Source organism: Strigops habroptila, chromosome 1 (genome assembly GCF_004027225.2).
Source record: "Strigops habroptila isolate Jane chromosome 1, bStrHab1.2.pri, whole genome shotgun sequence".
In the NCBI taxonomy this organism is placed as follows: Eukaryota; Metazoa; Chordata; class Aves; order Psittaciformes; family Psittacidae; genus Strigops; species Strigops habroptila.
In genome coordinates, this window is record NC_044277.2 from 124,640,419 (window position 1) to 124,661,892 (window position 21,474).

At 37.1% G+C, this 21,474-nt stretch overlaps 1 protein-coding gene across 6 annotated transcripts in view; it reads left to right on the forward strand.

Annotated features, from left to right (window-relative positions):
- Nucleotides 1-21,474, forward strand: part of NXPH1 (neurexophilin 1) — a 141,553-nt gene that overhangs the window by 102,032 nt on the left and 18,047 nt on the right. Inside the window, exon 1 of one of the 6 annotated variants that reach the window (XM_030505399.1) lies at nucleotides 20,859-20,933. The exons of the other annotated variants lie outside the window; for them this stretch is intronic. Within the exon in view, the coding sequence (XP_030361259.1) occupies nucleotides 20,892-20,933 (42 nt within the window). The 5' untranslated portion in view covers nucleotides 20,859-20,891. Of the gene's footprint in view, nucleotides 1-20,858; nucleotides 20,934-21,474 lie in introns of those variants that run through there. 6 annotated transcript variants of the gene reach the window in all.

Genomic DNA, 21,474 nt, shown 5'->3' on the forward strand with positions numbered 1-21,474 from the left:
TCCTAGAGGCTGAAATAATTAAAAATTATTTCTGTGATGAATGTTTCCCACAGCTGGCCTGTTGGGAAGTCTGGCTAGGAAAGGCATTCAGCATAAATTTCTAGGATTTACTCCAGTTTCATATCACCACTGTGATTCACCTTTAGCTGTCATATGTTCTGTGTTAGAGTTTGATCTTGATATCATCTAGAGAAAAGCTTTTGCAAGTTCATAGTATAGATGCATTGGCATATATATGTTCAGACTTTTGCTGACAGGTCAGGCTATTTTTTTTATTTTTTTTTTTTGGCCTTAAGTGTGTGATACTGTTTCTACCAGGTGAACTGTGCAGTTGCAAGTTGAAGAGTACACTGCTGTCTGGTGCCACAAACTGATAGGGATCTATTTACAATTGAGGCAGCATCCAGGAGATTATGAAATTAATTTCTCCAGCTGAAATAACAATAAAAGCTAGTACTGAATGTATTTCTAAGAGAAATTTATCCTTTTTAGAGATCAAATTCTCAAAAAGAATGATAGGTTTTGCTTTGGCTAAAAACTCACAGTGACTTTAGAACTGTTGATTTGCTATGTATTAAATCTAAAGACCTATAACTGTCATCTGTTCCTGACCCAAAATAACCTATAGCTGGTCCTGAGAATATCAGGTCTGTGACTGAATCCCGAGACTAGTGCATAGCTGCTGCAATTCTATATAGGAATGCAAATACAGTCTTTCATAGTTAATTGCAAGATAAAAACCCATATTAGGATAATTAGCATTTAAACAGACAAAAATCACAGGAAATAGGATGGGAAATCTTATAAGCACACAGTCTTTTGGGATAGTTTTCAAAATGTCTGTTTTAGCTGAAACTCACAGCCCAGATAGTTTTAGTTAGATGAAGTGTATCAGCAGGACAGTGTGGGATAAATTGTTCTGCAGGTAGTCACCCTGAGACAGATTCATGTATCTAAATCTAGTTGCATAGAGTAATTTTTGTTGCCTTAGGTTATCTGATATCTTGGATAACTTAGGGTATCTCAAATGATACTAGATGGCTATGTTTAAACACATAATGTGTGTCTGACGCTTTTGCAATATTTCAGAGACATTTGTCAATCTTCAGCTAGCTCCATATTCCTGGTTACATAGTTCTTGAGTAAGCGTGCCTTTCTGCAGGCAAAGTCTACATTTCCGGATTCTATGAGAGACAGGTATCTCAGCAAAAGGACAAAAATCAGACGTACAAGATATCCCATATTTATCTTTTGTTTAGTGAGCATTTCTGTCCATGAAGTCTTGAATGAATTACTTTGAACTTGGTGTATTTATTCTTGGTGTATTTTTGGGTGTATTTATTTGACATCAGGTACAATATTGTTTCAGAAATAATACTATTGTGCATTATACTTGTTTGGTTTGCATGTGCGTAGGTGTGTGAACACTTCTATGCAAGTATATTTATGAGATATCTTCTGTTTCTGTCTCTCTGGGGAAGTCATAACTCCAGGTGATCAGATCTTATGATGTGGAAATATAAGGAAATAATAGGTGTAAAGAAAGAATAAAGACGACAATGAAGACAGTCAGAATCTAAATGTGAAGTATATAGGAGGATCTCAAAAAACAAACTCCAACAAAGAACTAGTTACTCTTCCTTAGGCACAATTATAGTTAATAGCCAAGAATAAATATTTGTCAAGGTAGTGAAATTACATATTTACACCATAGAAACAATAGCAGGTGGTCTCATAAAGGTACATGTAAGAATTCTACGTATATTATAGCATCAGTGTGTTTTTTTTAAATTCAAGTGTTCAGCATTGCCAGATGCTGTGAAAACTAGGTAGTCTTTCCTAAAATTCAGATTAGACTAATAGTGCAGTGGTGGTGTTATTTGTTTAGATGATCTAACAATACATCCACATAATTTATATTGTGTTTGTTTATAGATTTGGATTACACCTTTGAATTTCTTGGCTTTGGGTAGACAGAAACTTTTGCTCTTTAAATCAAAACAAACAAAAAAACTCTTCAGGTGAACATAGGGATTTTGTTTAAAACATTGAACTCCTATCTTGGTATCATATACTCTGGCATTTTGAACAGGCACCCTGTAAGCCACACTTCCTTTTTTGACTTATTCAGGAATGCCTCATTTAAACAGAGTTTCTTGTTTCCACTGAGTTTGTTCTCTCAAGAAATACATTTACTGTTTTTTCATAAATAGCACTGTTCACTTGCAGGTACAGTTGATTTTTGGTTTCAGATGTGCATTTAAAACAATATTTCTGAAAATGTATAATTTTAAACAATGAGATTTAATTCAGCAATTTCCAATTTGAATCCCAAAGGGTTAGAAAAGTCTTACTAATACGCAGTTGGGTTCTGGTTTGTTTTTTGTTTTTTTTCCTCTTGGCTCAACAAAGACTAAATTTGTTGAACTTTATGGCATTCTGTAAGTTGATCTATACATGGGTATTTTTTCTAAGAAAAGACTAGCAGGAGCTGAATTTTATTCTTATTTCAAAAGACATCTCAATTCTTTTCTCAGCTGTAATATTCGGTTATAATTTTCATAACACAGTAGCCAGACATTAGGTAGGCAGAAATGGCAAATAAATGAAAGAACGGGCACATAGATCTTTTAGTTATTCAGGAAACATAAAGATCATTATATAGCCCTAGATAAATGATGTTATCTTCAGCTAATTTTTCTTGATTAAAAAGCTATTGATGATCTGTGAAAGGAAGCAGGGGCAAACTTTGTCTTTTGAAGAATATCTCATAATAATGAAATGCTACATGATAGCTTTGATTTCTACATATGATTCTTTTCCAAGGTCAATGACCTGTTTATCCTTCTTTTGGCTCAGAGATGCCCGTTTACAGCTTTCTTCCTATTAGAAGTTGTTTATTAAAAAGGAACAAGAATAAGAAATTATCTGTGACAAGATATGCTACTTTCCAATAAGAATATCAGGCGCCTCTTCTGCTGATTTTGAAATAACTATATGACTCACCAGACCAAAACTAGTAACAAAAGAACTCAATCTAACTGGATCCAACAATTGCCTAGAGTGATAATCACTAGATAAAAAAGAGGGGCATTAAATGCTCATTTAAAGTAAAAAAGGAAGGCAAAAATGATTCAGACAGGTAACTTTAATTAAATCAAAACAGAATAAAGACAAAGTACAGTTGCATCTTGCATAAGAATATTAAAATCAGCCATCAGCAAAATTTTAGTGTAATGAAGTACAGTATCCATTCAAGTGTGACAATAATTCTGAAACATACCTCAGACAAGGTATGACTCCAAGGGCAGGCCATAAATGACAACCATAACAAAGGAAGGTCTACCTCAATGAATAAACACAATTCACTACTGAGTTTATACTCACCCTGACTCACTATTGAAATTATACTCACGAAACTATCAATTTCAATGAAGGCCAGCTGTTATAAAACTGGAATATCACTGTGATGAATCGAGCTCACACTCTCATTTCTGCTTTTTCACCACCTTGACATTAAAGATTCTTAGCAGCATTTGCCATATTTTTCTGCCTTCTCCTTGGTCAGCATTTTATGTGGTTATGCAGTAACAGTATAAGAAATACCAAGAGATTTGTGACTGGAATGTCTTCACAGAATTCTGGCTGTATGGTTTGCTGCAGAATTTGCTTGGGACCTAGCTTTTATTTTTCTACCCTACGTTTTTCATAAACTTCCTACAGGTTCTTACCAGACCTCTTCTAAAGACACATAGTTTTGCCTTCATAATCCCATATAGCTGGCAAACTGCATAGGAATTTCCCATGCCATAGTCTACTTCTCAATCATATACACACAATTTTACTGCCCTAATGATGTTATCAGGCAGCTCTTTCACTGCAGTACGAAGACCGTGTTGGAAAACTCTATCACACAGTTCTTAAAATCTATTTAAAATATGTATGCTGATCATATCACAATTTTTCTTTGTCACTGAGGCATTGAAAATGTCTGATACATAAAGATGAAATTTATGAAATGTTATACATGCCTGGAAACACTTCCATTCTCCTATTGTTTGTTGGGTGTAAGGGCAAAATCTGTATAAAATTCTTAAAGCTAGGATTCTATGAGTCATAATAAGTAGAGAAAGCAGACTGTCTCTTTACATTTCATCTTCCTGTTCGAAATTAGAAATATGCCTGTTTTCTTCAGTTTCTTTAGCATTTTCACAGACTTCCATATAAAACAAATTACTGGATGAAGTCTCCAAGATTACAGCTTCTTGTTTTTAACATTTCAGTGACAACACTGTCGACATCGACACCTGGTGCTTGTTATTCCTAAGAGTTCTGATTGCCTCTCGAATCTCTTCAAAATTTGGCTCAGCTGCCTGGAAAGTGGCCATTTGTTGTTAGCCTTTTCTTTCTCTTTATGGAGTTTGTCTAAGTACTCCTAACATATTTCTGTAGTTGCGTTCCTTGTAATAAAAGGATTTCCATTTTTATCTTTTATCAGACTTTCTCATAATTGATATTCCTTCCTTCATGCATTGATACCCATGTAAAATTCTTGCACAGTCTCAGACTCCCTAAACTCAGTCATCAAAAGCAAATTCTCTACAAACTATAGTCCTCTGAATAGACCCCTTCCCACCTGAGGAGCAAATGTACAATTTGCAAATGCTCACCATCATACCATAGTAAGTATCTCCTCCAAAGGAACCACTGAAAGCCCTGAATCTTGTATTTGAATTTCCCAGAATATAATATATTTCACCTAGCACACCAAATGCCTTTATGGAAACTGGGAAGGGAAATTGGTAAAATTGAACAAATCTACACTTCAGTGAGCTCCTACAGAAAATCAATGATGGATATAAACATCCACTTTCCAGTGGAAGAACACTTCTCTCAAAATAATCGTTCCCTCTCTGACCATTTAGGCTTGATGTTCAAAGGAAAAGTACGAAATAGCTTCATGAGAAAATTTTGGTAAGCAAAATTTCTAGTGCCGTTAGATACTAAAAATCTAGACCTTATAGCTACAGATTTCATGGAACAGTAATGGTCATCCTTTTTACACTAACTTCCTATATTTCTTAGCTAATAATCATGATAATATTTGCCTCTGCCTCCCACTTTATCACCTAAAGTCTTACCAAAATTCTACTTCTCAGTATAAATCAACTCTTCTTTCTTAGATTTTGTAGCCAGTTTTTAATATATCTAATTGTTTTCAAAACATGGTCAGGATTTTTTTTCTCATGTTCCACAGGAATTTCTCTGTGATTGTTGCTTATTGTCTGTACACATATTTCCTAGGAAAGCCCGTCTCCATCCTCTCTCTATAGCTCCCTCTTAGGTAGCAGAAATCTGGCAATTAAGTTATTCAATTTGTTAACATCTCTCCTGTACCATGGCGTCCAAGAGTGGACATAGTGTTCTACACGCAGTTAACTATGTCCTGAAGGCACAAAGACTACTCATGTTTTTAGCAAATCTATTCTGATTCACTCTCTCCCTGAAGTTTGTATTGTCTTGGTAGACTTGCACCTTATCCTTCAGCCTTTTCATATTCCTCAGTATCATACTGATTACACCAGCACACTGTCCATGTTGCATATTAGCTCAAAGTTACTCATTTAGAGTCCTTAGTATGTGAATATATTTCTGGAAGCTGTGACTTTGTACTGCCCTTTCCTAATCTTCTGTGAAAGTATTGAGCTCTTGGAATATTTAGTTATAAACAGATCGTTTGGTCTGCTAAACATGCTCAAGGCTCTTCTGTGAACTGAGTGCAATTTATCAACATTTCTTAGGAAATCCCAACACCAGATTGGGACGGTATGTTCTTGCAGTACTTTGGCCATTCCCAAATATACAGGATAATATTATTACACTTTTTCTTGAAATTTCTTTTTCCTTGAAAATTCCTGAAGATGGCATGATATTGGGATCTTTCAGCTGATTTGGTCTCCTCTCTACAAAGTGGTTCCAGGTACAGCAGCACATGGGGTGATGTCAGATTCTGACAAATTTTATTCATAAAATTTATATTTTTGCTTGGGCTTTAGAAAATCTTTTCAGTTGCTTTTGCCCACTGGATTTGTATTGTCTAGTTATCTGTAAGTTTGCTACCTATTACTTCCTTCAAAAACTGAGTTATCGAAGCCTTTATAAGTAATGATTTATGTTACCTTGCAAGTTAGTGATAGATGTTTGTAAACCATGTGGGGCCACAAGCCCTGCAAATTGCATGCCTTAGGTTTAGCATTAATATCTTGTCTTGAGCAATTTCTTTAAGTGGTTACGTTTCTTCCTTTTCCTCGTAATCCTTTATTTCTATTGCAGCAAAGCTCAGAATAAAACCCTCAAAGGTAATGAACATTTATTTTAAGGATACATTGAGCAGTTTGACATTTTATACCCATTTTACTTTTCCCCAAATAAATGAGCACTCTTAACGCATATATTTTGTGTACTGGAACAGGTCATGTCTCTTTCTGTCATAGTCCACCTTGTTTTGTGATTGTGCACCCTTGAATGCATAATGGAGATAAGGCCACTTGTGCATAAAGAAACATAGCTTAAATGAACTGTAAAGCTTTGTGCTTTATTGGACAGAACTTTTTTAACTTTTTACCTGAGTGAATTATTCAAAAGATCATAGAATCATAGAATGGTTAGGGCTGGAAAGGACTGGAAAGGACCTTAAGATCATCTAATTCCAACCCCCCTGCCACGGGCAGGAACACCTCACACTACACCATGTCACCCAAGTCCCTGTCCAACCTGGCCTTGAACACTGCCAGGGATGGAGCATTTACCACTTCTTTGGACAACCTGTTCCAGTGCCTCACCACCCTCACACTAAAGAACTTCTTCCTTATACCTAACCTGAACTTCCCCTGTTTAAGTTGAACCTGTTACCCCTTGTCCTACCGCTACAGTACCTGATGAAGAGTCTCTCTCCGGCATAGGCTTCCTGCTTCCGATACTGGAAGGCTGCTATGAGGTCTCCACGCAGCCTTCTCTTCTCCAAGCTGAACAGCCCCAACTCTCTCAGCCTGTCTTCATACGGGAGGTGCTCCAGCCCCCTTACCATCCTTGTGGCCCTCCTCTGGACTTGCTCCAACAGCTCAATGTTCTTCTTATGTTGAGGACACCAGAACTGTACACAGTGCTCCAAGTGGGGTCTCACAAGAGCAGAGTAGAGGGGCAGGATCACCTCCTTCGACCTGCTGGTCATGCTTCTTTTGATGCAGCCCAGGATATGGTTGATTTCTGGGCTGCAAGCACACACTGAAGCTGGCTCACGTTAAGTTTCTCATCGACCAACACCCCCAACCCCTTCTCCGTAGGGCTGCTCTGAATCTCTTCTTCACCCAACCTGTAGCTGTGCCTGGGATTGCCCCGACCTAGGTGTAGGACCTTGCACATGGCCTTATTGAACTTCATGAGGTTGGTATTGTCCCACCTCTCAAGCGTGTCAAGATCCCTCTGGATGGCATCCCTTCCCTTCAGCGTATCAACCGAACCACGTAACTTAGTGTCATTGGCAAACTTGCTGAGGGTGCACTCTATCCCACTGTCCATGGTACACAACTTTAAATTGGGTCCATAGGCTGTAGATCAGGTAATTGATTATCCTCCCTAATTCCATTTTTACATGATGACAATATTGCTTTTCTTTTCTTGATAAAGTTTTGTGGGGTTTGTGTTTTGTTGTTTGGTTTTTTTTCTTTTGTTGTTGTTGTTGTTGTTGTTTTGGGGTTTTTTTTAGTTTTGTTTGTTTGTTGGTTTTTTTCTTTATTTGTATTATTACACAAATAATCTCAACCAAGGTGTAATATCTTAATCTGTTGTTACTTTACATTTTTTCAGCTCACTTACATTACCCTTCATGCTGTCTTGCAAGATCATTTCTTGCTAAATCAGAACACAATTTCAGGTGAAGATGTCTGTGGAATTTGGGGAGAGATTGAAATTGATATTGACATAAGATACATTGAAAGTTATATTAGGAAAGTGATCAAAACCCAATGGAGAAAATCAGGAAAAGTTAAAGAGAAATTATGGTTTATTAATGGTTTTGATTTGTTGGGGTTTTTTTGGTCTTTTTCCTTTTTTGCCTTTCCCTTTTCCTTCCTTCCTCCAAGAACATTTGAGTTTCTTCTTAAGGTGCCTCAGCATTTTAAGATTTGGGTAGCTCTCTAAAACCACATGGACTAAGTTAAAGAAGTTTGCTAGCAATATTTGTGTGAGTAGAAAGTTCTTACTGTGAGTTGTCAAAGCTGACCTTCTGCTATGTTTGTAGCACATGAACCTTTTTGCATACATTGTATGCAGCGAAAGTCTATTCTTTTATAACATGTATCCATCAGTTGCATACCTACCACTAGCAGGTTCTGACTATAGGAAACAGAGCTTTGATAGCCTGCATTATTCTTTTTTTTTTTCCCAATAGGTTTCTGATGTGAAAGTTGTAAAGAGTTGAATTTATCTTGGGATGATAATTTACAATTAAATGGAGACTGGTTGATCAGGCTTAACACAATGTTGTCAACATGGGATCAAAGGGGGGACAGTACGTTTGCATTTGGTGTCTTTATAGAGTGCGATTATGCTAACAGTATGGAGCTGCCTCATTCCCCTAGTAGCACAAAGAAACTCCACAGCTGCAATTCTGAAATGCTTTTTGAAGAGGTGAAGATTACACCTGCTCCATGTTGACTCCAAACTGCTTCTGTGCTAGAATAGCTTCTGGCTCTGCCTAGTGCTTGAGCTGCAAGTGCAGGCTTACCTTCCATGGATGTACTGTGGGATTAATGAACTACTAAATCTCTATGACTGCTTAAATTCTCATAATTAAACCATTTTTTCATAACTCTGATTAAAAGGATAGGACGCAGAGTTTAGTCTTTCATGAGCATAACTGATATAACTTGTCAGCTTACACTATTAGTATTCTTTGTTTACAAAATGAAAACGGAGTATCAAGTTTTTGCAAAGTCCTATCTCACTTGAGCAACACGAAGTCAGTGACTTCATGTGTTTTTGTCTACACAGAACACACAGATGGCAAAACAGTCGGCTTATATACAAAAATGAGTAACTGCTGTATAACTTATTGATATCCATGGATAATCTGGCAGGTGTTTAAATTTATACATTTTTCTCAGAGCTGTATCTTGTTAGAAAGGTGCTGAAGTTCTTCTCCAGGTGATAGATAATTATCAGCTGAACACGTTAATGAATTGTACTTCTATCTAAAGTAATTTCTACATCTCTGTGTAGTATCCACAGTGATAATGTGTCAGATGATTGGAACAATAACTACCCTTCTTGTGAACAAGGGTCGTTCCTTGAGCAGTGCATGACTGTTAGATTAATCTAGCAAAAACGACAGAAAGAGCCAAAGTGTAAAAGGAAAGATACAGTGGCTAAGGACATATTATATATGTAGAGGACTTAAAAGCCAAACTGGGAGCATCAGCCCTCATTGTCACTCTGAGATCCATGAAAAGGAAGCTCATTCATAGGAAGGGCTCCTTTTATTGCAGGTGCAGGGCTCCTTTGGGTGTGTGTATTATGGAGGATTACATATAAATTTAAGACCAGAGCATGGAAATAATGTTGAGCTGTGAAATGTGTGATCAGAATAACATCTGCTTTTCATTCTGTTCTCCATCATCAGTGGAACAAAAAATTCTTTCCCTTCCTGAAGAAAAAGACTTGCCTTACCAATGGGAAGTGCCAGAGCAGGAGTGTGTGCCTTCAAAAGCAACAGGATTTGGATGCTACTCAGCAAGTAGTGGCAGTCAGGAAAGGAAGAAAGGAAATTGGTAATCCACAAGAAAGTCCTCATCCTTTCCTTGAAGAGAATCCTATTTGTTCTGTCCTAAGGGGCAGGAACAGGGTGGAGAGAAAATGGTATTAAACTTCTCTGTGCTCTATGGAAAATGTGCTGAAACATGAGCTTTTCCCTCTTACCCATAGTTCTCCTTTTCAAATGTTTTTTTCTGAATAGAGGATGAATTAGTCCTTCACTTGTGTTTTCCCTTCTGAAAAGGGAGAGAGGACTTTGAGATTATATTATAGTGCTTTCTATAATTACTTGCTAGAAACTAACACAAAAGGGAAGTGTGAACATGTGTTTAGGAGCTAGGAAAGTATAATGAGAAGGAAAAGCCTTTTCTTCTGATTATTATTTATATTATAAGCACCAAAGAGCTCTAAGTCATAAACCAGGACAACATGGGGAGGCTGCGATTCAAATATAAGATAAGAGACAACACATGGATCCAGACAGCTAAAGGAGCACAAGGAAACAATGAGGCAATGTTGGTCAGTATGAAAGGAAGTGTCTCAGTGCATTATTAGCTTAAACATTTTCTCATGTTTTTTTGTAGGCATCACAGCAAGAGAGTTTTAATGAGGGATTCGAAGGAAGATAATGAGGTTGTGTGGCAGATGTTTGGAAAAAAATCACAGAGGAGCTTGTTTAAAAATATCTGACAAATGTGTGATGGACGCCAACATTATGGCCTAACTGGAGAGAGAGCTCACTGGAGATGACAGGCAGGATAAAAATGAGAGGGAATTTGAAGATGAAGGCAAATATATCTGATTCTTCAGAAAATCATCAACAGGCACTGGTCAAAGAGGCTGATGCTTTTGTTCTAGTGGATTCTGTGTGAGGGGATAAGAGTTCATCAGAGGAACAAATGTTATGATGGTGGAAATTTGTGGTGGATTATGACAGACTCGACAAGACCTCTAGTTTTGTGGATGAATATAAATGGGCAGTCATTAAAGATGTTATGCAGAAACATCTACAAAATTTAGGCTGAAGTGTATCACATATGACATTGACTTGTTTACAAAGAAGATTATATGATCTCAATTTCTGGAGGCATGTAAGACAAGTTTTTATAGATATGAAGGGAAGCACTGGCTGATGTCGAAAGGAAGTTGTGTCAGTGGTGCTTTCTAATGTGGAAAACTAAGAATCTTATGTCTAAATGAGGGCAACAGAAGAAGTTAAAAAATATTACACATGCATACAAATGTATGTGCTTGTATACAAAAACACAATGTGAGTAGTCATAGTGACAAAAACTCACTTCTGTCCATTTTTTTTGGACAGATACTTTTGCCATCTCATTAGATTTTTTCAAAAGCTTTAGCTGGTTGCTTTGAATTTTAAGTAATCCTTAACATTAAAAGTTCTATTGCAAGACTGGCTATATCAAAATGCTTGCAAAAAAAAGGTTAGGCTCCCTAAAAATCAGGGGTTTAATACAGATGATCAAGGCAATTACTACATGCCACTGTTGAGAACAGGTAGTTAATGGGAGATTTGGAAAAAAAACTAGTGCACACAGTAGATTTCTTTTTTAGCTTTTATAGAAGAAGAACGCAAATACGAGTTCTCTGTGGGAACTCTCAGCTTATAGAAAGTCAACATGGGAGAAGACATGCTGATCTGTTTTGTGAAGTGATTTTAAAGTACTTTGCAGAAGTCCATAAGGTTAGCAGGAGTAAGAAACTAGTATAATTAATGGACAGAACTTCTATACGTTAAATTGTTGATTTGCCTTAACTTTCACAAAAGAGTGGATGACAGATGCTAGAAATGGATGTAGATTTCCTATGAGAGGAAAAAGAAATACTGAGGGAAATCAAGACCATACCTGAACAGATGATAAGGATATTAAAATGTCTAAAGACTAGCAAAGCTCCACGGGCCAACGCAGTCTGTCCAAACATGAGAAACACAAGAACCTGAGTGTGTATAGGTAAAATCATATTGTAATAGAGGGAGGTTGTAGGTGGACTTAAAAGTGGTGGCTAGAAAGTGGGACACAGGAAATTACTGATATTTAAGCATTGTTTCTACGTTTGGGGATAGTGACAGCTAAATATTCACTTTCAGAAAGGTGTCATTTGGTTACAGGCAGAATTCACTCAAGAAAGGAATACATTTAGTTATTGTAAGTAGTGGTCTACCTCAATTAGATTAAAAGTTGACTAAGGAAAGGGAGACATGGATGTAAGTGCTTTTGAATTTAAGAAGCTTAATCTACAGTACAGTCTAAAAGACAGACCAGGCCTTTAAAAGCTTTTCTAGCCAGCCAACATCTCTTTGAATCTACACACGCCTAGGTCTTCCTTTTCAAAGGTGGTGATTCCTTGCAATATTCTAGAGGTCCAGCGGTACCAAGAAGACCCTGCAATCATCAGATGTGCAGTACAGTTGGTGTCAGTTTGGTCAATGTCAACTGCAGCAATCACTGAAAAGTTCATCTTATTTGTGTAAGAGAAGATGATTAATTTCAGGAGATGAGGGAATCCTGGAGTTACCAGCTAATGACAAACACAACTGAAGGCAAATGAATTCAGCCATTTTGTGAGGATCAGCATAATGATAATTCTCATTTACCAGAGCAACACAGAGAAGCATAGGTGAGTAAAATGTTGAGAAGTAATGATTTGCAGCTGTGAAGAATTTGGCATTGCAATACAAGTAAACAAAATGATTCACACTTGCCTGGGATAGCTCAGGAAGATGGCTTAGTGAACTGGCCTGTACATACCAGGTGGAAAAATGTAGGAGAATTGTGGTAGGATCAAGAGAAAAAAATAGAAAAAGTATTAATCCCCCATAGTGACATGCAAATCAACATTGATCAGGAGGATGATCTAAGTGAAAAAATGGTAGACATGTAATTAATTTTTCCATGTAATATGTAGTAGCAACAAAGCAAACAACATCAAGGATACATAAATACAGCTATTAAATATAAATTATGTTAGTATACTATAAAATCACAAAATCTGTGATGTAAAAATCTCCATTGTCTCTGTAATTTTAAATTTTCTAGTAATATCTTGATACATAGAGAAGGTCTATACAAAAATACATGGGCTAATAATTCGTCAAGGGAAAACATGGATATCTGTTTATCAGAACCACAGCATTTATTTCTAAAATGAAAATAAAAATATGTTTGCTGCCACTTAGGACAACGACTCAAAGAACTTGCTGATGAACAAAATGCCATTAGTTCCATACATAATTTGTTATCAACCTGCTCTATTGAAATATAAAACTGGTTATTATAAGCTAGCAACTGTGGTGTGGCTGTTGTAGTACATCCCTGAGCTTTTCTTGTCTTGTGGAAATGTCAGGATTGTATTTTTTTGTCTCTATTTTTATACTGCAAAATTCTCTACAAGACCCACAGTTCTGAACAGTGCTGACTAATGAATTAAGACCTGTCCTCTGGCATTTTGGACTTTTGGGTTTTCCATTCAGTAAGAAATTATTTCAGTTGTTTCCTCTTTACAAAGCAAGGGTGATTTACTTTTAATCAGACTTTAACAGTGAAAAATTTGTCTCTGAAGACACAAACCCAGTTTTCAGAGTCAAAGATTTTGAGGAGTCTGGGTGAAGAGGAGGAAAGATCTCGCTAGATGCTTCAGGGAACTTTTGAGAGAGCAAGCTGAAAGATCTTGCTTCATATTTAGTTTCATGGTTCTGGAATTTGAAAGACTAAACTGGTAGGCTGTAGACTTGCCTAGGGAGGATTGATCATATATCACAAAATCTGAAAGCCAGGGAATCAGTGGGAACCGTTGGAGAGATTACTTTGTATTGTTTCATAGTTATGAATCATAGGCTGGAAATGCTGTGGTGGGTTGGTGGTGAGAGCGCAGAAAATCCCCCCATTCATGAAGAAGAGCATTCTTCCCAGAGAAAAAGCTGGTAAAAGTCTGTTCCCCTGCCATCCTTTAATGTTTCTGGTGTAAAATTTTATTCTCCTGCTACTAAATAGTTGCAGTATCTTCCTAGACTAAACAGATAGATACTTTTTGCCATCCCATTGTAATTGCAAACATCAACTGATTGCTAATGTCAGATCTGCACCCTTTAAATCTTCCTAGTCAGCCCTGCTTAGTTTGCTGACAAAAAGAAATTTTCCCATTCAGTACTGTGGAGTCAATAAAAATGTAGCTGTGGGAGAGCAAGGTGCATTCTCTTCTCCCTGATGTACCATAATTGTCAAATTGTAAGCTAAGGTACAATTTCAGAAATAACGTTACACATAATAGCTGATGTATGAAGCAGAAAGAACAAAGTTAATTTGCAGACGTGAGTTTGAGCTTTCATGTCCATCAGACAGGAAAATCTGGTTTTGACTGAAGACTGAGAACAATTTAAATGGTAGCTACTGATGGAAATATATATGGAATGCAAAAAAGAGTTTGTATTGTCCATTTTCTCTCCAGATAAACTTTCTTATTTCTTCCTGTCAATTTTACTGGGACTTTTTATTAATTTTCTTGCTGGTCTTCTTTGTACGTTCCCCTGACTGTAAATTTTCTCATGTTTGTTTTTACAGACATATTCTACTTCTTGCTGTACAAGAAATAGCACCTATTTAATGACTTAATAAAAGAAAAAAGAATGTAACACTTTCATTGTGATATTACATTTCTAATCCTATCTCTAGTTGGTGTTACAATATGGGTCCCTACTCACAGTAACAACTATTCAGGACAGCATTTAAACACCAAATTTAGTCTTTGGTTTTAAGCTATCTTCAGGAACCGTACCTTAAGCTGCATCCCTAACAGCTAGTGTTATTTTGGGATGCAGGAATCTTATTGCAGTGGGAGTTAAGGTGTGATCCTGAGCATTCTGTAATAAAAATCTATGATCTTGCTTTATCTCAGTGGTAATTTTTGTTGTTGTTTGAGCACAAGTGTTCTTGGCCTACCTTGAATTTACTACATGCTAAGGACAGGCATGTGAGCTCTAACTCTGAAGTGGCTGACAGACGGTATCTGAATCCTTTATGATGACTACTTTAAGCATCAGTGTGATCACAGTAGATAGACAGCTGGGAGTGCACCTCACGTATGGCCACATTTCTTTGCAACTGAGATATTTGTACCAAGACATGCCATAGTATCTTCAGCTGGTGCTTTGCTCTTAGCAGATGGCAGGGCTGAGCCCTGGGTGACTGGCTTTGCTATCTTGATACCAACTTCCTTCACATGTTTCAGAAAAGGCTATTCTTGAGGTTAAAGAGGGCATTTTTAAATGCTGTTATCCAGTGGCAGTAAATTTCAAACTGGAGTAGGCTGCGAATTTTTTGACAAAGTTCCTCTTTGTCAAGACTGAGGGTATTCACAGGAATTGCAACTTTAAAATCTTCTGAAACACACTTGTTTGGTTCAGAAGGAGCTTCTTTTTCACAAACAAATGAAAGAGGAAAACTTCTGGGTGCAGGGGCAGGTGAAACAGTAGTATGCCCATCTCCACTTCCACAGTTGGTTATTTTTTGTTCTTCCAGTACAAATCTACTTAAATGTTGGCTATAAACCTTGGCTGTATTTTAATATTGGCTGTGTACTTGCGATCTTTCTCTACTGATGCTTAAAAAGGGCACTGACTCTTCCTTTTATTTGATTTCTGTCTGCAGTTATAAAATTAATCTCCCAGCCTCATGCTGCAATGAGCTGTGTCAGTGGAAGAGAGATAACTTTCTTTTTTTTTTTTCCTTAAAACTTCTCCCAAAGTTACAAGGAGTTTAGCACATTTACTTTCTCTTTTCAGTTTTAACAAAGCCCTTGTCTTTTTTTTTGCATTTCTATTTTATCTGTGTCATTTTGATTCTTTTGTTTTATACTTCACATTTTTTTTCCACACTCTTTTTTTTTTTCCCTTCAAGCCTAGTTTATAGTCTCTGACAGGATTCTTTCTATGCTATCTGCCAAAACATCTGTTCCTTTTCTGAATAAAAAGCTTACTTCTCCAGAAAGTGTCACACAGGTCCACACCAACTATAAACCTTCATTTCTCTCTGCGACTTTGCCGATGATGGGCCAGCACTGGGAAGCTTTGTATTCTTGCCTGTCTTGTCTCATTTTTCACTATGCCCAATGCAGGTAGTCTATTGGGGGGAAAAAAATTGCATCATTTGGATTTCAGTGTACACATTTCCTAACCAAATATGCTATTAGTTATTTCTGCTTTCTATTTTTAATCTTGCAATTATTTCCTGAATTTCTGATCAAAGCAGATATTTATTAGCTTAAAATTGATTCCAGTTAAATAGATTCTATTGCCTGCTCTTTTCCACTAGGAGCACATTTACATTAATACTCTCACCAAAAATGCAACATAACTGTCCTTGATTTTTCTTGGATTGATTTTTGGTGATGCTACAATTTTGCACTCAAAGTGGCATTCAAAGCAATTTTGGGTTCCCTTGAGGAAGTTGTGTATCTTTCAGTACTTTGGTTTTCCCATTTATAATTCTTTCTTATGTAGTAGACAGACTTGATTCTATTGTAAAGTTCTTTAATGTCTTGCCATAGTTTAACCCCACTAGGCAGCTCAGCCCCACACAGCTGTTTGCTCACTCCCCCATGGTGGGGAGGGAGTGAGAATCAAAAGAGTAAAACTGAGAAAACTCACGAGTTGAGATAAAGACAGCTTAAAAAGTAAAGCAAAAGCCATGCACACAAGCAAAACAAAACAAGGAATTCATTCACCACTTCCCATTGGCAGGCAGGTGTTCAGCCATCCCCAGGAAAGCAGGGCTCCATCACCTGCGGTAGGTGGGAAGACAAAACGCCATCACTCTGGATGTCACCCTCCTTCTTTTTCTCCCAGCTTTATATGCTGAGCATGATGCCATATGGTATGGGATATCCCTTGGGTCAGTTGGGGTCAGATGTCCCAGCTGTGTCCCCTCCCAACTTCTTGTGCAGCCCCAGCCTCCTCACTGGTGGGGTGGTGTGAGGAGCCGAAAAGGCCTTGACTCTGTGTAAGTACTGCTCAGCAATAGCTAAAACATCCTGTGTTATCAACATTGTTTCCAGCACAAATCCAAAACATATCCCCATACTAGCTACTACAAAGAAAATGAACTCTATCCCAGTCACAACAAACACACATCTTTAAGAAAAAGTGGTGTATCTGAACAAGATACGATTTTTATGTTGTGTTCAATATAAAAAAAATCAAAATTCATGTCAATATATATTTTCCATGTTACATTTTATAATGGTCAACACTAGCAATTAATCATTTAAATATTTCTCCCAAATACAGAAAGAAATTTGTATTATTTTCTATGTTGCAAAGTAAAGAAAGTGGTTTTCATATATTTGTCTATAGCATAATTTGCTGTTTAATATGTAGCTGAGATCATTGTCTTTTGGCTGTATTAATAACTAAAGAGAACAGGGTTTGCTGGTGAACAGTTTTAAGTTCTTGCAAACATCTGAGTGTGCTAAATAATATGAGACAACAATGGATAGAAACTTCCCCCTGGAGACCCTAAAGTTTTAATTAATTTTCACAAAAATGAATGAGGAAAAGTTTGTTTGTTTAGTTGTTTTTTTTTAATCTGCCAGAAGTTTCTTCATCTTCTTCCCAGGAAAACTGTGTATTTCTATTGTAAGATCTGTAGCAGTTACTTAGGGGGTTCCAGTGTCAGTCTGGTATGGGGATGGGGAGATACACATTCTGTTCCGTTGTTTCCTCTCTCTGATAGACACAAAGAGAGTTTCTCCAGGTGGCAGAGATTTGATAAATGCAGGGAAGTAGCATGAAAAAAGAATTGCTAAGGAAATTGAATTCAACCCCTCTTCATGGCTTGATCCCCCCTAGAACAGGTGGCTTGGCATACTGGCCACAAGTTCCTGTTGACTGAGTCCATGCAATACCTCAGTCCCCTTGTGCAGAGGACTTATTTTTGGAAGCTGGCAAGCTGCCTTTCTGGAGGAGCTGCAGCAACAGCAAGAGGGCTAGGAATGGTTCAAAAGTCCTGAATCTTTTCATGGCTCTTGCTGTGTTTTGCTGGTTCTTTGAAGTGCTTAAGAGAGATTGTTGTGTGATTTGTTATGCGAAAGTTTGAAAATTTCTAGTTAAGGAAATATTTCCATCACAATACAAAACACTTTTTCAGTCAGCTTTCTCTGGGGACCCATATGTGTCTCTTGCTGAGATCTTAGGGCAATTTGCAGGAGGTTTTTTTTCATTTCTTGGCTTAACTTGCCCAAAATATTAATTTAAAAACAAATTTTGTTAATTGTGTAGGCCTGCCCCAGTATGACCAAGACAGCAGGGAAGGGAAAATGTTCTCAGTCCTGACAAACATTAATTACTCATTTCAGTAAATTGATATTGACTGGGCTATTCAGTAACTGTGTGGAGTAGATTAGAACTTCCTTCATTCCAGTGTAGTTCTGGAGCAACTCCACTAAAGTGCAGTCAACTCTTATTATAAACTTTATTTGTATACCAGAAAAGCAGTGCTCTCTTATTGCCCCTTGAGGTGCAACCTGAGTGGCGAGTAGCCCATCAAACTGCACAAGCTGTATCCTGAACCAGAAAGCACAGAGCTGCATCAGCTCAGCACGATGCCAAATACAATAAGCTTCCAGTTTGCAATGATGATGTGCTATAAATATTGCAGAAAAATAAATGTAACCCATATAGAGAAGTCTTCAACAGGCAGGTTTAAAGCAGAAATGTGGTTTTAAGCTTAGTTACAAGTATGATCTTAAATCTTGAAAAAAGGCAATATATATTGACATACACATGTAAAAAGCATGAAACTATGACAGACTGCAACAGTACTAGGCACTGACATTTACAGGAAAGTTGATATCAATTTAATGACATTTTAATTTGGCAGACAATGTGCAGGTAGAACCCCATGTTCTTTCAGTTTTAAGCTTTGCAATAGGACTCGAGTGCATGGTAGACTTTTACTTCTAGGTTTCTTCTCAGTTAGTAAATGTTAGTCTAAAATATAATTGAATATAAATTTGAAAATAACGAAGGAAAAAGATTAGATCTAGAGACAAGAAAGTTAGAATAAGCTAATCATATTCAGAAAAAACCTCAAAGAATAAGCTCTTCATGATGTAGCTTGAAATTTGAGGAGGGGAAAACCTTTTGTTCATCTCTGCTGTATGATCCTTTTTTGCAATTAAATTCAACACAAAATGAATCTCAGCTGGTTTGGAATTATATTACCATCTGGGGAAGATTTTGAAACAAGCCAAAACTAACAGATTTTCACTCGACCCCTTAAGAATTTTAATTGCCAAGAGTTGTGCATTTCTTAGGAGCAAACTGACAGTGCAGTAGCGTGAGTCTGTAGGATCTTCTTGGCTGCAAGATCTTCTTGGCTAGAGGCACTTTTTGATTCATGTAGAATCATCTAGAGCTCAGCAGATATTTTTAATATTTCTAGTTAAACATCTAGCTAAATATCTATTTCATCTATACTTCCTCTGGAAACTATGGCTAAAGGTGTAATTAACATTATCAAGTCTGAGCATATTCTTGATGATGTTGTTGGTTAAAACCAGTGTCAAACACAGGGGGTTCAAGCTGCATGCCTCAGGGGCTCTATAGTGTACTTCAGAGTCCCCCAGTAGGGATTAGCAATTAAGTTACTAGTTCAAATCCAGGAAAGGTCAAGAGTGATTAACACTCTTTTGTTCCATTGGTTAGTGGGAAAGAGATGTAAAATGAAGTGATGATCAAAACCCAATTCCTGGTAGATATTTTACATCATAAACACCAAGCTCCTAATGATCCCTTGCTAGCAATCTGATTAGAATGGGCAGTAATTGAACAGGCACAGACGCTGCCATGCAACCATTACTGCCATTCCCCATAACAAAAAGTACTGCCATTTTTGGACTGAAGGACAAGCTGGAAAATTGCAGTCTCTCTGCATGGGCTTTTCGTGTTCTCTTAATATATTTGGAAATCTTTCATCTTGAGTGATATCAAATCATATTTTGGACAACAAATGCAGTCAAAGATTATTGTAAGTGCTTGGAATGCAGGAAAACCTGCAATTTAAAACTGACAGTTTTTTGATAATTTTAAATATATGTGGTTGCTTCTCAGATGGATTAATCTGTCATAGATCTGCTGAAAAATTAGTAAAGTGGTAGTCAGTGAAGCTGGCAAAGGATCTGAATCTGCTTTACTCAAAGTACATGATCATACTTGAAAATGCACGAGTAGTTTTAGAGAAAGTGTATTGTATCTGAGTTCTGTGCATTACGTATACAACCCCTGCCCTTCTTCTCCTTCTTGGGCACCAAACAAGTTCGAGTTGGGGTTAGGTGAAAGATTGAATGTCAGGGGCTTAGAATGAGGAGTTAGGGTTTTGATTTGGGGCTTAGGCTTCAGGCATTTGGTTAGGGTTACTACCATGATATAGCAAAACTGTAAATTCTGGCTTGATATTCTCATACTATCTTGCAACTGGTGAGTGATAGAATGTCTTTCTTGTAAACATGATATCTTTTAGACCAAATCTGTGTATATATTGTGCTCCATCAGAAACCTGAATTTATTAGAAAATCTGCTCCATTAATTTATCCAGGATGTTACTATATTCCACAAGATGAAAATGTTTCCATATTTTAGCAACAATCCGTAAGATGAATGCACACAAATTTTTCAGTGTGTGGATAAATGCTTAAAGGATCTATAACAGGTACCGACTGGACTTTTCTTGCTGCTCTACAGTCCCTTGTCTTAGCTATCTATACAGCAAATCAAGAAAGAAAACGCTCTAAAAGGCTAATAGCTTGAATAAGGTAAGATGTTGCCGTTTTCCAGTAACTTTATAAAAATGATATCATTGGTATTTTAATAAGTAAATTTACAACTATGGAAAACATTCTTGTTATTCCCTAGGTAACTTATGGACTACCCAGAGCTGCTGTTGACTGACAACAGAAGTATAAGATGGGGGATTCACATTTTGGAAGACAGATTATGTTTGTATGATTACTTTCACTATCATTTTTGTTGGAGGAACAAGTCAAACATTCGTTATTACTGGGGGCGGATGTCCATGATCCTAGAGGAAACTGGGACCTCTCAATGCTCTGTGAGTGGGTTTCAGGCTTCTTGATGACATGGACATAGTGGGTTCAATAACACAACTTACTTCTGAGCTGACTTTGTTTCCTTGAGCTTGCATCCTTTGTAAAACAGCTAGTGGCATTGTGTATCTCAACCAGTTATTGGAATCAATCTTTTTTGGGACATCCTGGATATGATGTTGCAAAGAAAAGTCCAGAGATTTGTACTAACTCTTAGCTCTGCAACAGAGTAAAGTCATCACCAATATTTCTTTTTTTTAAGTTTTGCTTTTGCGAATTCTGTTTCATTGAGGAAACTCTCTAGGGCAGTGGCTATAAAAGTTGAGTTTCTAGTACACCCTAACCCTGACCACAGGGGGGTCTGTGAGCATTGCAGTAATAGTAATAATATATAACACTAGCTGTGGATTTTGAAAGGATCTCTATTCTGCAAATGCATTTAAAAGAAACAAAAGTGTCATTTACTCCCTGAAAAATGGAACTGCTAAGCATTTATATTTAAATTAAATGCTTTTATGAGTTCATTGAATGTTATTTAGCAAGTGT